Source organism: Mobula birostris, chromosome 11 (genome assembly GCF_030028105.1).
Source record: "Mobula birostris isolate sMobBir1 chromosome 11, sMobBir1.hap1, whole genome shotgun sequence".
Classification (NCBI taxonomy): domain Eukaryota; kingdom Metazoa; phylum Chordata; class Chondrichthyes; order Myliobatiformes; family Myliobatidae; genus Mobula; species Mobula birostris.
This window is the reverse complement of record NC_092380.1, coordinates 78,284,642-78,298,716: the sequence shown is the minus strand read 5'-3', so window position 1 is coordinate 78,298,716 and position 14,075 is coordinate 78,284,642. Positions and strand designations below refer to the sequence as shown.

Here is a 14,075-nt window from a genome sequence, read left to right as displayed (position 1 = left end):
CAGAAATTATTAATGACACACTAACAAAACTGAAAGCTTCTACCCCAGATATTGAAGGTAAAATAATAGAGGAATCCCTTGAGATGGATCCCCCTATACTTGAAGGAAAGCATCATAGGAATATGATATTGAACCTGTTAGACTAGATCGTTGTGAAAAACAATTTTATTTTGTAATGAAGACTCTTCTTCATTAGATAGATATCTTAATACACTCTCCCCTTATGGCCACCAAGTATATGAACACACTTACTCCAAACAATTTTGATGTTTCCTTTTCTCCATTTATGGCCACTGTTCCACTCCATTGTTAAATGTCAAGGTAATATGACAATTTTCTGCATTACTGGTTATGTTTTAAATGGTTGACGAAGCCCTTGATCTGTTTTTTTTTGCATGGGAAGATAAGGTGGAACTGAAGCAGAAGGCAAGATAAAAAGAAAACGTTTTCCTCGCTGGTCAACTGAAATTGATGAAGTCCAATAAGCTTTTTAGAGATTTTAGTCATTATAGACTATTCTATCTACCCAGATTTCCTATTCACCCTTAATCAAACAGTTGGGAATACTTCCTGCTGTGGTGCAAATAATACCTTACAAGAAAAATTAGTTCCAAACTGTTGGTGTTCTTATGAATTCAACTATATTTCTAATGGAGTTTAACTACAAGTTGAAAAATGGGTAAATAAGCTTAAAACACATTTTATTCTTGGAGACCAATTGCAGAGTCCTGAAAGAAGGGTCTCGGCCTGAAACATTGACTGTTTATTCATTTCCAAATGATGCTGCCTGCATTTTGTGTGTGGTGCTTTGGCTTTCCAGCATCTGCAGACTATCTTGTGTTATGATAATGCTAAAATCTTGGGGTTAAACTGATAACATTACTCCCCAAATAGACTATGTTACATAGACAGACAATCCTTCAATTATCGCTGTGTATTCAGTCGCATGGTATTATCATCAACAGGCAAGGAAAAAGAGGAATATTTCTCGATACACTGCGAGAGTAACTGGATGGACACAATCAGACAAGCGGGGCACTTTCTTTCACAAGTTTCCTTTGCAGACCCATAATAGGCCCCTGATTAGCTTAATGCTCTAGCTGAAACAACAGCTGAAACCTTTCTAGCTGTTGCAACTTTTAACTTCCGCAGCAGTGAACACAGTTTACAGGTGCATTGGCACTACTTTAAATTGGGTTGAAGATTTTTCCTGCAAGTTTTCCAATGGACCATTCCCTTGCCATTGGAATTATTGTTTCTATAGTGTTCCTTCTGTTGAAACATTGAAGCCTGCAAGGACTGAAGTGTGGTGACTTCTGCTTTTTTTTTATATAATGGCTCCACTTCTAAGACTCCATGAACTCCAGTTTCTGACCTGCACTACAATGGGTTATCTCTCTTATGACTGCTTTGCTATCCCTTGCCTTGTACTTGCCTTTTACCTATTACTCTGGTTTGCCCTCAACCCTGGAAGTGTGAAGAGCAGGGACTGCCCTAATCATGTTATCCTTACTCCTCATTTTTCCTAGTCCTGATCATTAACGTTGCAAACGGCTATGTATGTTTCTCGCTTCATCTTGAGGGGACTTGAGATGTGTCTGTTGCAAATAATTAGTCTAATGACACAATCCCACAGAAAGATGTCGAGTCTGCAAACATTATTTCAATAGTTTCTTTTAATACCAGAGAATGTATATAATACACAACCTGAAATTCTTACTCGCCGCAGACAAGCTCAAAACAGAAGAAATTCCCCCCCACAAAGAATGAACGACAGAAAAAAGGTGTAAGAACCCTGAAATGCCCTGCCCTCCTCCCACAGCGCAACCAGCATCAACCCCAAATTATTCTAGCATAAAGCAACACTCACCATGCAAGCAACAGCAAAGCCCCCTAAGAGAGGTCATGGTCTACAGTGCATCAAAAACTAACGGTTCACTCCAATATTTCAACATCCCACAGGCTGTCTCTCTCACCAACAAGGGAAAGACAGATAACGCTCCTTCCGCAGCGATAGGGGAGACAACAGTTGCTATTTCGATGTTACAGTCAGTCTGAAGTGTTGTGTTTTTATTTTGAGTTCCCTGTTCAATAATCAGCAAATCAGTTAGCAAATGCAGAGCCCTTGCTGTCTTCAATGTTCCAGTTCCCACTGTGTTTCAGTACATGACACCGGCAAGAATTCATGTCCAAAGGACCGCGCAGGCCCCAAAGTCACCAGACTTCAGGCCGAATCTGGACATACCGAAACCCGGCCAATCAGCGAGCTCCAAGAACCAGAACACGCTGTCATGCAGAACCACAGTTTTTGAATGCTGCCTTAGATCAAAGATACCAATCGGACCCCAGCCACCCTGAAAAGGGAAAGAGAGACATCTCTGGCGTCATCTTTAACTTCGCCCAATTTTTCACTAACCAATTTAAATATTTCACATTTACTTTCTAACATGAGTAACTTTTAATATAATATCGTTCTTAAAACTTTATATAATGTACTTGTAAATGTGTTGTTCACTGTTAATGATGGTATTATACAATCATAGTTTGCACCTTTGATTTTTATATTCAAACCAACTAGTCTTATTATGCCTTGTGTGTTATATTGTACACTGGTAAAAGACTGACAAGGAGGAATGCTATACTCCTGATAACTTTTTAACTTAATTTGTTGGGATTTTTTTTTGGAAACAGCGATGTAATCCTAGGGCCTCCAAGGTTTATAAAGCATTATATTGTCACAAGATATAGAACTGTTTGAATGTGTTTGCTATTCACTTACTATAGGCATATACAGTATATTTCATATGTTGTACTTTTACAATGCAAAGGTAGGACCACTAGGCTTACAAATACTGCTATTTGTGTTATATTTAATAGTAAAAGAACAGTTTGTTTATTTAGTTGGCTAAATTTCATGGTCTGACAGAACATATTGGGGAGCCCTTGCTCAATTAAAGTTTCCTGGGAAAACATAAAAGTTGAGAGATATGTCAATTCTTCTCAGTTAGCTCCAATGAAAAGGGGAAGGCCTGGACAATTATACCCAGAGTCCAGAACCATTAAAATGGGAAGAAAGTTGTTTAGATGGTATGAATGGTGTCAGAATGCTAAGTTACAGCATACCAATGAGTCTTCACTCCTGTAGGAGGGACATAACCAGTCCCTATGTTCTGACTTCTTTTTCTAGTCACCCAGAATTAAAAGTTCAGAATTAAAAATACAGACAGAGTCCTCAACAGGAGAACTGTACTCTTCTTACCTCATTACACATATAGAGGCAGGTTACTTTTATAAATGTTTCACTATGTGTATCTGGAGTCCACTGATAGCTTGCTTAATGGTATTGGGCCATGGCATAACAAAGGATGGGAACCTCCGATATATTGTGAACCACGTAATCAATGAATATATTTTTCTATAACTAAAATGTGAGATTACTAGTGCTTAGGCAAGAGAAGACAACAATATACAATCAGTAACTTGCTTACAAGACTCATTTTTAGAAAATCCAAAAAAGTCTTGCATCACATTGAAAGCAATGTGAACAACTCTTTGAAGGAAATGAACTATTTTCAGCATAGTGAAAGACATTGTCAGCTGACTAGATGAATTAACGGTGACAAAGACAGTGATCCCAGCTTTCATCAAGGAAATAGCAAAATCTATTTGTGAGGAAGATAATCTTAAAGATGGACTAATATGGACTTATAACTTGGGCATCATTGTTGCATATTTATAGAAAATTGTAATGGGAGCATTCCTTTGACATGTTGGCGTATTTGTGATTAAGGAATTGAATATTCTAAAGAAAGAGTCACAGAGAAACACCTACATTGGGAAGTACTCAATGAGTTCTTTGAGCATCTGATGAGGAGACCTCTTCTAGCACGGTAACCTACTGGAACAGCTGGTGGAGTAATATTCTGCTCGCAAGAGGAGTTTTGGCTGGAGTCTGATCTTGAAACTGATATCCGTAGGAAGAAGCTGGGATAGAAATCTTCGCTTAGCAAGAAGAGGGTGTGATGGATATTAACTGCCTTAAGGCCAGGGGGTGTCTTGTTTTTTCCAGGCTCAGCTTTCTAAGCATTGTAGCTGACACTTCTAAAGATCAAAGTCATGTTTTTGAATAAATTAAGGCTAATATAGCCTTAGGGTGGTAGGGTGAATAAACTCCCACTACTTATTAAATGCTCCCAATGGCGTGCATCTCAAATAGCCTCTGATAACCAGGCCATCACGTGTGTCCTAGCTACTAAGCCTGGTGGAACTGTTTCTACTGACAGGAGAAAGAACGAAGGTGGGTTACTGGTGCCTTAAAACTTTGCTGATCTCAAAACTCAGCTATCTTGAAGCTATACCCATTTATGGAAAAGGTTTCAGGAGTAAATCCAGGGGGAAAGTCTGGAGCTGGAGTCTCTAAGGCAGTCCTACTTAAAATTCAATGCTGACTGGCAACTTCTACAATGCTGCTGGTGTAGAACTGTATTAGTCTCTGTTGCTCCTTTGGCTACATTAGCCTTGTGCAGAGGGGGAGCCTGCTGCACGGGTAACAGCTTGCTCTCCGTATCGTACTGCCCTGGCTTGTGTTTCTGCCCTGCTGCTGAACTTATTGGTGAGTCCAGCAGCTGAGCGGGAGGTCAGATGTGTCAGCATCTGACCTCCAGCTCATCTCAAATTTGGCTGCATGTGTGTGGAAGTCTTGGGACATGCTAATCTGCAGATTGTGGATAGCTAGTTGATTTTTACAGAATAAAAATAATTTAGTTCTAGACTACCATCGTGACAATTAGTTTCAACATGTCAAAAATGGACTGTCTTAAAGCCCCAATGCTGCAATATGTCGACTCTGAGGTCACTTAGAATGTAATTGCTTGAGCAGAGTTTTGCAACTTGAAAGGTGCTGAAAAGCACTATGCATTTGTGAGATTGTTTTATGCCATACATTTTATGTATACACTGGAATGAGGTGGCAAACATTTTACAGCATTACTTGTAAATTTAATAAGACCAGGATTATTCTGTAATATATTTTCCAGCTTGTAATGTGAATCACAGGGCACAAATTCAAATTAATAAATTGTGAAGCTCAAGATTGAAGGGTTTCTGTTTGATAGATCCTCAAGTAAGGGAGAGCTATGGCTAAGAAGGGAATGTACATTATGTGGAAATTATGGAGGAAAATAAGGAACTTTGAATGAATTCTCAAAGGCAGCAGTAAAGCTAGAGAAGGGAATTTAAAACAAAGCAGATGGAGCTTTCTTTCTTAAGCCGTGGTACGAATATTAGAGCAAGGAAGTTATGATAGGAATGCTCCTGCAGCTCTATTTTCAGCATTGTATACATTTCTGCTCCCTGAATTACAGAAGGAAGTGATTGTGCTGGAAATTGCACTAAACTTATTTATGAGGATGTTGTCAAGACTGAAGAATCTCATTGTGAGGAAAGATCAGATGGGCTGTGGATGTTTAGGGGGCTGAGGGGAGAATTAATTAATAATTTATTTAGCTAATGCTTAGCTAATTACTTTTTTCGTAGCTAAAGAAAATCTTTATACTATCTAAGCACAATACAGTTTATCCATCTTACTTAGAACTTCCCTCAGCCTTCTCTGTTTTAAACAAAGGATGGTAAAAAAAAAGAATCTTCACTTAGAAACATAGAAAACCTACAGCACAATACAAGCCCTTCGGCCCACAAAGCTATGCCGAACATGTCCTTACCTTAGAAATTACCTAGGGTTACCCATTGCTCTTTATTTTTCTAAGTTCCATGTGCCTGTCCAGGAGTCTCTTAAAAGGCTCTATCGTATCCGCCTCCACCACCGTCGCCGGCAGCCCATTCCATGCACTCACCACTCTCTGCGTAAAAAAAAACTTACCCCTGACATCTTCTCTGTACCTACTTCCAAGCATCTTAAAACTGTGCCCCCTTCTGCTAACCATTTCAGCCCTGGGAAAAAGCCTCTGACTTATCCACATGATCGATGCCTCTCATCATCTTATACACCTCTATCAGGTCACCTCTCATCCCCCATCACTCCAAGGAAAAAGGCCGAGTTCACTCAACCTATTCTCATAAGGCATGCTCCCCAATCCAGGCAACATCCTTGTAAATCTCCTCTGCACCCTTTCTATGGTTTCCTCATCTTTCCTGTAGTGAGGTGACTGGAACTGAGCACAGTACTCCAAGGGGAGTCTGAGCAGGGTCCTATATAGCTGCAACATTACCTCTCAGCTCCTAAACTCAATCCCATGATTGATGAAGGCCAATGCACCGTATGCTTTCTTAACCACAGAGTCAACCTGTGCAGCAGCTTTGAGTGTCTTATGGACTTGGACCCCAAGATCCCTCTGATCCTCCACACTGCCAAGAGTCTTGCCATTAATACTATATTCTGCCATTGTATTTGACCTACCAAAATGAACCACCTCACACTTATCTGGGTTGAACTCCATCTGCCACTTCTCAGCCCAGTTTTGCATCCTATCAATGTCCCGCTGTAACCTCTGACAGCCCTCCACACTATCCACAACACCCCCAACCTTTGTGTCATCAGCAAATTTACTAACCCATCCCTCCACTTCCTTATCCAGGTCATTTATAAAAATCATGAAGAGTAGGGATCCCAGAACAGATCCCTGAGGCACACCACTTACAGAATGATTAGGGTTTAAAATTTTTAGTCTGAAAGTGTATTAAGGGTAGAAACCTTGAACAGATTTAGCAGCTGCCTGGATATTCATTTGAGCACTTATGGCCTGTAAAACTACGGATCAGGTGCCTGACAACGGGCAGTTCTTTTTCAATCAGTATGGACTTGATGGGTTGAATCGCCTCCTTTATTGTTAATTTTCTGTGGCTTTTTTTCTGTGAAGTGTGATCTGTATTCCTGGGGTATTTTGTTTTGGTAGGAAAGGCTAATAAAATAAGAAATCTTGTACGTAATGAATCTTCTATTTTATATTCCCAGGTATGAGGGCATTACATAGAGAGAGAGAGGTTGTGCCACAAAGCTAATGTGAACTTCTGCTCTCTTCACTGCTACAGGCTGAACCTGGACCAAGTTCCTGCCCTCACTCCTCGATCCTGTGTTCTGTTTGATCACCTTCCCTTGAATGTAATGCAAGTTGCTGTCTTTCTGTCTTTGGTGAAACAGCTCTCCTCAGCGCAGGGACTATTACCCACTCCTCAGTGATGATGTGCCGGCCAGAATGTAGTGTTATGGCTCACACCTTAGAAATGAACAGCAACCTGCCAGTACTATCCCGTTTATTACTGTGGGATACCAGGATCCTCGTAAACATGAAGTGCGAGAAAATTATTTTTGTTGGAATGTTGTAATGAATTGGTATTCAGCAGGGTAGAACTAATGTAGTTGTATTATTAATTTTTGTAACTAATGAGGAGCACAAATTTACTTCAAAAGGAAGAAGTCTTGATGTTGTTATGATGCTGATAATTGAAAAGCATACTACTAGCTCAGAAAAATTAAGCTATCTTTTTCCAGTTCATTACTATTGATAGCCTCATATCGAATCAGTCATATAAGTAAAGAACAGTTTTTTAAATAATTTCTAATACATGTTCAGGTTATAACATTGCTTATAGTAGTTATAGTGTTACTTTGGAATAGCTGGTTAGTAGCCCAGCGCTCTACACAAACTTGACTGGCAGTACATTCTGGTACCTTCACATTGTGTCTGGAATATATCATAGTCACATTTTCTGAGTGCTAACATTTTTAGCTGTTTCACTTGCAGCACGACACATAACGAACAAACAGGCATTTTGGTTGCATTGGAATTTCAGCCCAGAGGATAAGTTTGACTTGCTATGACTGAAGATATTTTAACTCTTTAAATACTGACTAAATACGCTAACATATGGTATGTTCTGTTTAATTTGTTCTGCAAGTCATCTACTTTATCTTTTTTTTAAAATGCAAAACTTAATTCTATCCCAACACCATTAAGACAATCAGTTTTCCTGTGAACTACACCGGCATAGATTTTAGCACCATCTATTGACCCAATGGTTTTTGAAACACCATTGGAATTTCCTGGAAGGTCTTGACCAAGCACAGAATTAGAGTGGTGTATTTTGTTTCCTTCCAGATTTTCACTTGTAAGTAGTTCTAGCCAAACTATATTTCTGTATTATCAATGGAATGAATTTGAATAAGAAATATTGTGCAAATTTCAGCATAAAGGATAAGTGACTAGATCAGCAGTGGAACTGTCCTAGCTTTTGATGCACCAGGTGTTTTCTCTATAGTTTTATCTTAAATGATAAAATTGTTGATTTTGCATCATTTAAGAGTTCAGTTAAAATAATTGGTCATATGTGTTTATAATTAACATAAACTCTCACAGATCAAATGACATTTCAAAATTGAAAGGGACCATTATATGCTCAATATCTGTGGGGGGTTTTTGTCCTAGTTTGTTATTTTAGATTATATACTCAATATGTGAGGATGTTTATGTGTTTTATTCTTATCAGTATTATGTTTAATGTCAGATACATGTATTTACCACAGAGAAAAATTTAAAAATTTTGGAGTTGTTATTTGGATGGTTGCATATTTTAGTTATGGAAGGATTGAATTCCAACATGGTGTGGAAATCTGCTGCCCTCTGATGGAAGAGTGCAAATTTTGGTTCAGCTTTTTATATCTATATTATTTATAACATCCATTAGGTTTAATGTGTTATTGAGCTAATATGTTATTTGTTAATTACATAAGAAATCAGATCTTTAATAGTATGTTTTATCTTAATTTACAGAAATCTTGATCATTGTAGTTATAGGTTAACCAATAACTGAGCAGAGAAAGTCAAACTACTGAAGCACATATTCAAAAATTTAGAATTTATAAACAGTAGCCTAAAATAAACATATATAGTACATTGAGGTCCTCTTGGTCAGTTTGGGATGTTGTGACAAAAATCCATCAGTAATCAAGAGCAGATATTTTGGAACATAGCAGCCATGTTCTTTCCATTTTGACTTGTAATTTAAACATTGATGCAGAAACAAAATAGAACAGTTATTGATTTAACTGAGATGATGACACCCACTGAACTATATTGTGTATATCAGTAATATAAGAACAACTCTTATACTGATGCTTGATAAATGTAATGTAAATATTTAAAACTTTTCTATGGTTATTTCAGAAATTAGCAACGGGTGTCAACCAGTTTGCCTACACATGTGTCCAAGACCATCACATCTGGGCTAACCAACAGTTTTGGGAAGCTACATTCTACAATGATGTGCAGAATCAGATTCGAGCACTCTACCTCACCTCTAGAAATGAAAATTTTGTATCGAATTTCAAGCAAAAGGTAATTACAGATATTTCTCACCTTCGGTTTATGCATCACAGAATTAATTTATAAACCAGAAGCAAGAGAAGAAAGGCCTTGCTTAATAAAAAAAATTGAATACTACGCTACTGAAATTCTTTTTACTATTTTTCTAAACTATTACTAATCCAGCCTATTTACTTTAAAACTTCAATTTTTTAGACAACTATTTTCCTAAATCATTGTTTTATAGTATCAGTGGTGCATCAGGCAGCATATTTCTTCTTGCTGTTTCTTTAGCATTTGTCTGTTTTTATGAAACCGAGTTGCTAGCTTGACACTCAACCTAGCATGCAAGGAGTGGCTGGATTCGAATCCAGGACAATTCACCTCGAAGTTTGGTGCTGATGCACTACACCACCAGCCGGCTATCAGTGAAAATAACAACACATTAAGATTAAAGGAAGCAAAAGTGTTTTTTCCCTCTGGAAAGGAAAAACAAATTTGCATTTCTTAAATATTTCTTCACATTCTGTCCATCAATTATTTTTATTTTTCGAGTGTAGGTAAATGTTCATTCATTACCAATAGACCTTGTATGGGCAGTAATAGGATTTTTTCTTCATCCACATTCATCTTTTTTTGTTGGGCTTTTCTTTAGGAATTATCTGGTTCTATGAATCAGAATATCAGAATATGTCCAGGATTGTGGGTGACATGAAAGAGAAGAATTCCTCCACAGAATTGGTGTTCTTGTTCTTCATGGTTGTTGAGATCATAGGGTGATTGTACTTGATGAAATGATACAATTTATTGTATAGATTTATAGAAGTTGCAGCATTGTTGATGGTTTTATGTTCAGTGGAAGAAGCTTTTCTATGACTGAAGGGTTTGATCTGTTCTTTTACCCTTTTTATTTATGTGGCTGGGTCAATTGAGTTTATGGTCATTGCTGATCACAAAGCCATTTCATAAGTAGGTGATTAAAAGCTTATAGATAATGGTCATTGAATGTCATTTTTGTGGCTCAAATGTTACTTGCCACTTATAAACCCTTACCTGAACATAGGCCAGGTATTGCTGCAATGCAGGTGATACTGCTTCATTTTATGTGTTGCCACTAAAAAAAAATTGACAATATTTTGATCAAATGGTAGATGAAAAGTTATTGCTGAAGACCTCACAATGGTTGGACCTAGGACTTAAGCGTGAGGAACTTCAACATTGGCAGTCTGAGGCTGGGATGATTGACCACCAACAAAAACAACCATCTTTTGTCACTGCATGGTACAAACCCAAATGTTGGTGTTCTTTCCCTGACACCTATTCGTTTCAGGGAAAATAGAGTTAAATGGTACCTTGATGACAAAGACAGTCACTTTTGTCACAGTGCTGGTATTCAACTCTGGTCCACATTTGGATTGACAATATAATGAGGTCTGAAACCAAGTGGTCCAAGCAAAAAACAAACTGAATACTCATCACATTATGTGAGTACAGCTATATCAATCACTACCACCCATTAGTAAATTCTGGTATTATCCATATCACTACCAACATTTTCAGATTAGTTTTACTAGTTGTAGCAATTATCAATTTCTTGTGCAAGTTATAACTGTGCAATTTCAACATTGTCAGGCAAATGTAACTATACCATAACAGTTTGACAAGAGAATCCTTGATTGCAGGTTTTCAGTATTCCCCTAATGTTTTTGGTTCTTCTTGCCTTTGCTCTATCCAGTATGCTCAGGCATTTCTTGATTTTACATGGAGTGTTTAGAATGGGCTGGACACAGGGTTTTATGATAGTGGCGACTGTAGAATGCAGTCAAGCTGGATCACCTATTCTGCAGTTCTGGCTGAAATTGGTTGTGATTTTTTTTGCCTTGTTTTTTAGCACTCAAATGATGAACCTTGCATCGTTGAGGATGGGGATATTCTTGGAGCTACCTGCTCCTTTTAATTGTTTAATTATCTGTGACTAGATGTGGTAAGACTGTAGAGCTTTGATCTGATCCATTGGTTGTGGAATTGCTTAGATATGTTTATAGCATGCTGTTTTTGTTTAGCACGCACATGGTGCTGTGGTGCGATTTCACCATATTGGCAATTTTCTTTTTACCTCGTGCTGCTTTCTAGCATGTCCTTCTACACTTTTCATTGAACAAGGCTGGTCTCCTGACTTTATTGTAAATGTTTGAGTGGTCTATGACATTAGAGATGATCATGATGTACATTTCTGCTGTTGCTGGTTATCCACATAAGCTCAAGAATCCCCAGTTATGAGCTGCCAAATCTATTCTCAGATCTATCCCATTTAGCACAATGGTAGTCCCATACGACACAAAGGAGTGTGACATACATTTGTCTCCGGGTAGCATGCATTGTTCACAGTGTGATAGAATGCTTATGCAGAATAAAAACTGTTAATTATTTACTATTATCTAACTCAACGTTTTACTCCACTTTGGGTACAGGCAAGTGATTTAAATTGATCTTTCTCTTTCCACACGTGCTTTTTCTCTTGCATTATGCATCAGTCAAATCTCTTTTAAGTTTTAGTTTACGTAAAACATTGATATAGGCAGTATCACATTTGAGGTTCAAATGTTTAGATTTAAGGATATCATTGGAACCTAAGTGTTTTAATTGCTTCTAATGTGCACTAGAATGTCAATTTTCTGTAACATGCAGTAGAATAGTTTGGTTTGTTGGAAGTTAAATAAGGCAAAGATATTTCACTATGATAACTTGTTTATCCTGAGAAGGATTTTTTGAAAAAAGGATGAGTATACAGTACTGTGAAAAAGTCTTAGGCACATATTTTAGCAAGGGTGCCTGTAATTTAATGTATTGCACTGAACTGCTACCACAAGAAAAAAAACACATTTCGTGACATATGTGAGTAATGATAAACCTAATTCTGATATAGGTCTCTATTGTGGACTGAGGGTGGGAAGGGGGCAAGGAGAGGGAAATCGTGGTTGGGAAAAGGGGAAGGGAGTGGGAAGCACTAGAGAGACATTCTGTAATAATGGATAAACCATTTGTTTGGAATTAAATGACTTTGCCTGGTTCTCAGGGCTGGGTGTGTCTGCACATACGCCACTCCGCACACCTAGCACTCCTTCTCTGCCAACTGTCCCACAACCCTCCCACGGTGCTCCGCCTTCGCTATTCCCAACATCCTTTGCTTCTGCAGGATTTACAAACTCACTCTCCATTTCATGTTGACAAATACAGTACTGTGCAAAAGTTTTAGGCAACCTAGCTCTGTATATGTGCCTAAGAATTTTGTACAGTACTATATATTGAGAAATATATTCCACATACATATTTCTTATTTTGTTGCTACCTCTGGTGTGCTTCAACCTTTCCTTCCCTTCCATATTTTATGGCCTTATAACACTAGCCAATCTGTTGTCTACCTGTAGCTCATCCATGTGCTTTAGCTTTTGCAAAAGACATACATACAGGTATAAAACCTGGAAGAGAAAAGAATGTATCTAGTTGTGGATCTCCATTTTGTTTATTTTAGAATAAAGATCCACTACCAACAGAGCAAGAAAAAACAGTCATGGACATTGCAGCAGAGCAGTTGCGTTTATGGCCAACGCTGCACAAAGAGAAACAGCAGGAGCTGGAAAAAGGAGAAGAAAACACTGTGTTTAGTCAAGCCATTCATTATTCCCAACTCATGGTATACTTGCTGGTTCCTTTGGACACAAGCAAAAACAAGTTGCTTCGAAATGCTACAACAGGAGATTGGGAGAGTGGGAGTAATAGTTTTGTCACTAACAGGTTTGTATAAAGTCATGTTAAATATTTTGTTTACATACATTTTGCATAGTTTTGTGTCAGAATTCTGAAAATTTTGAAGAGCAGTTAATGATAGTGGTTTAAAATAAAAATCTTGGAAAATGTATTTCCTCTCTGGTTGCCTGAAGTAGATTATGTTTGGTCAGAATAGCAAAACACTGTTTTTAAGCTATTCATTTTGCTTAACTCAAGAGACACAAGAAACTGCAGGAGCTGGGATCTGGCACAGAAGATGATCTGTTGGAGGAACTCAGTGGGGCAAGCATCATCTGTGGAGAGGGGAAAGAAATTGTTGATGTGTCAGGTTAAAAGTCTGGGACAGGATTAAGAGTGGAGAGGAAAGCTAGCCAGTGTAAAGGGGAAGAGAAGTGATGATACAATGGTCAGTATATAGGTCAAAGAAGATGAGCAGATATGGGAGCCAGAGGGATGGAATTGGGAGACAGTGACATGTTAAGATGGAGGCAACTAGGAAGGAGACTTTGGTATGTTACAGGTTAGTTAGAAGTTTGCAGAAAATGGAAACATGTATGTAGCATATATAATAAGTTTGTGTGAGATATTGGCCCATAAGGCCCAGAAGAAGTGCATCAATATAAAGATCTGTTGATCATAAGATCATCAGAATTAGAAGCAGGAGAAGGCCATCCTCATTAAGATTGTTGTTCATATTCTGTCTCAGCTAAATTTTTTGGCACTATGTGCATAGCCCTTGATTCTCTTACTATCCAAAATCTATAAGTCTCTATTTTGAATGTAAGTTTCAGAATTAAACAGTTTCATTTTCAATTAAACTTTGAAGATCTCATGGATTGAAGACTTGTATCTAATCTTAAAACAGCTACTGATTCTGCAAAAGTATGGTTTAGATTTATACAGTAATACTTTTGCTGTTTAATTATCATACAGTTCTAAGTTTTTGCTTGCCAGTCTCATAGAACTACA

At 37.9% G+C, this 14,075-nt stretch overlaps 1 protein-coding gene across 3 annotated transcripts in view; it reads left to right on the top strand.

The window, feature by feature from the left end:
• Positions 1 to 14,075, top strand: part of sbf2 (SET binding factor 2) — a 572,061-nt gene that overhangs the window by 440,759 nt on the left and 117,227 nt on the right. For all 3 annotated transcript variants that reach the window (XM_072272620.1, XM_072272618.1, XM_072272617.1), the window contains exons 18-19: positions 9,180 to 9,350; positions 12,850 to 13,112. In XM_072272620.1, the coding sequence (XP_072128721.1) occupies positions 9,180 to 9,350; positions 12,850 to 13,112 (434 nt within the window). The remainder of the gene's footprint in view (positions 1 to 9,179; positions 9,351 to 12,849; positions 13,113 to 14,075) is intronic.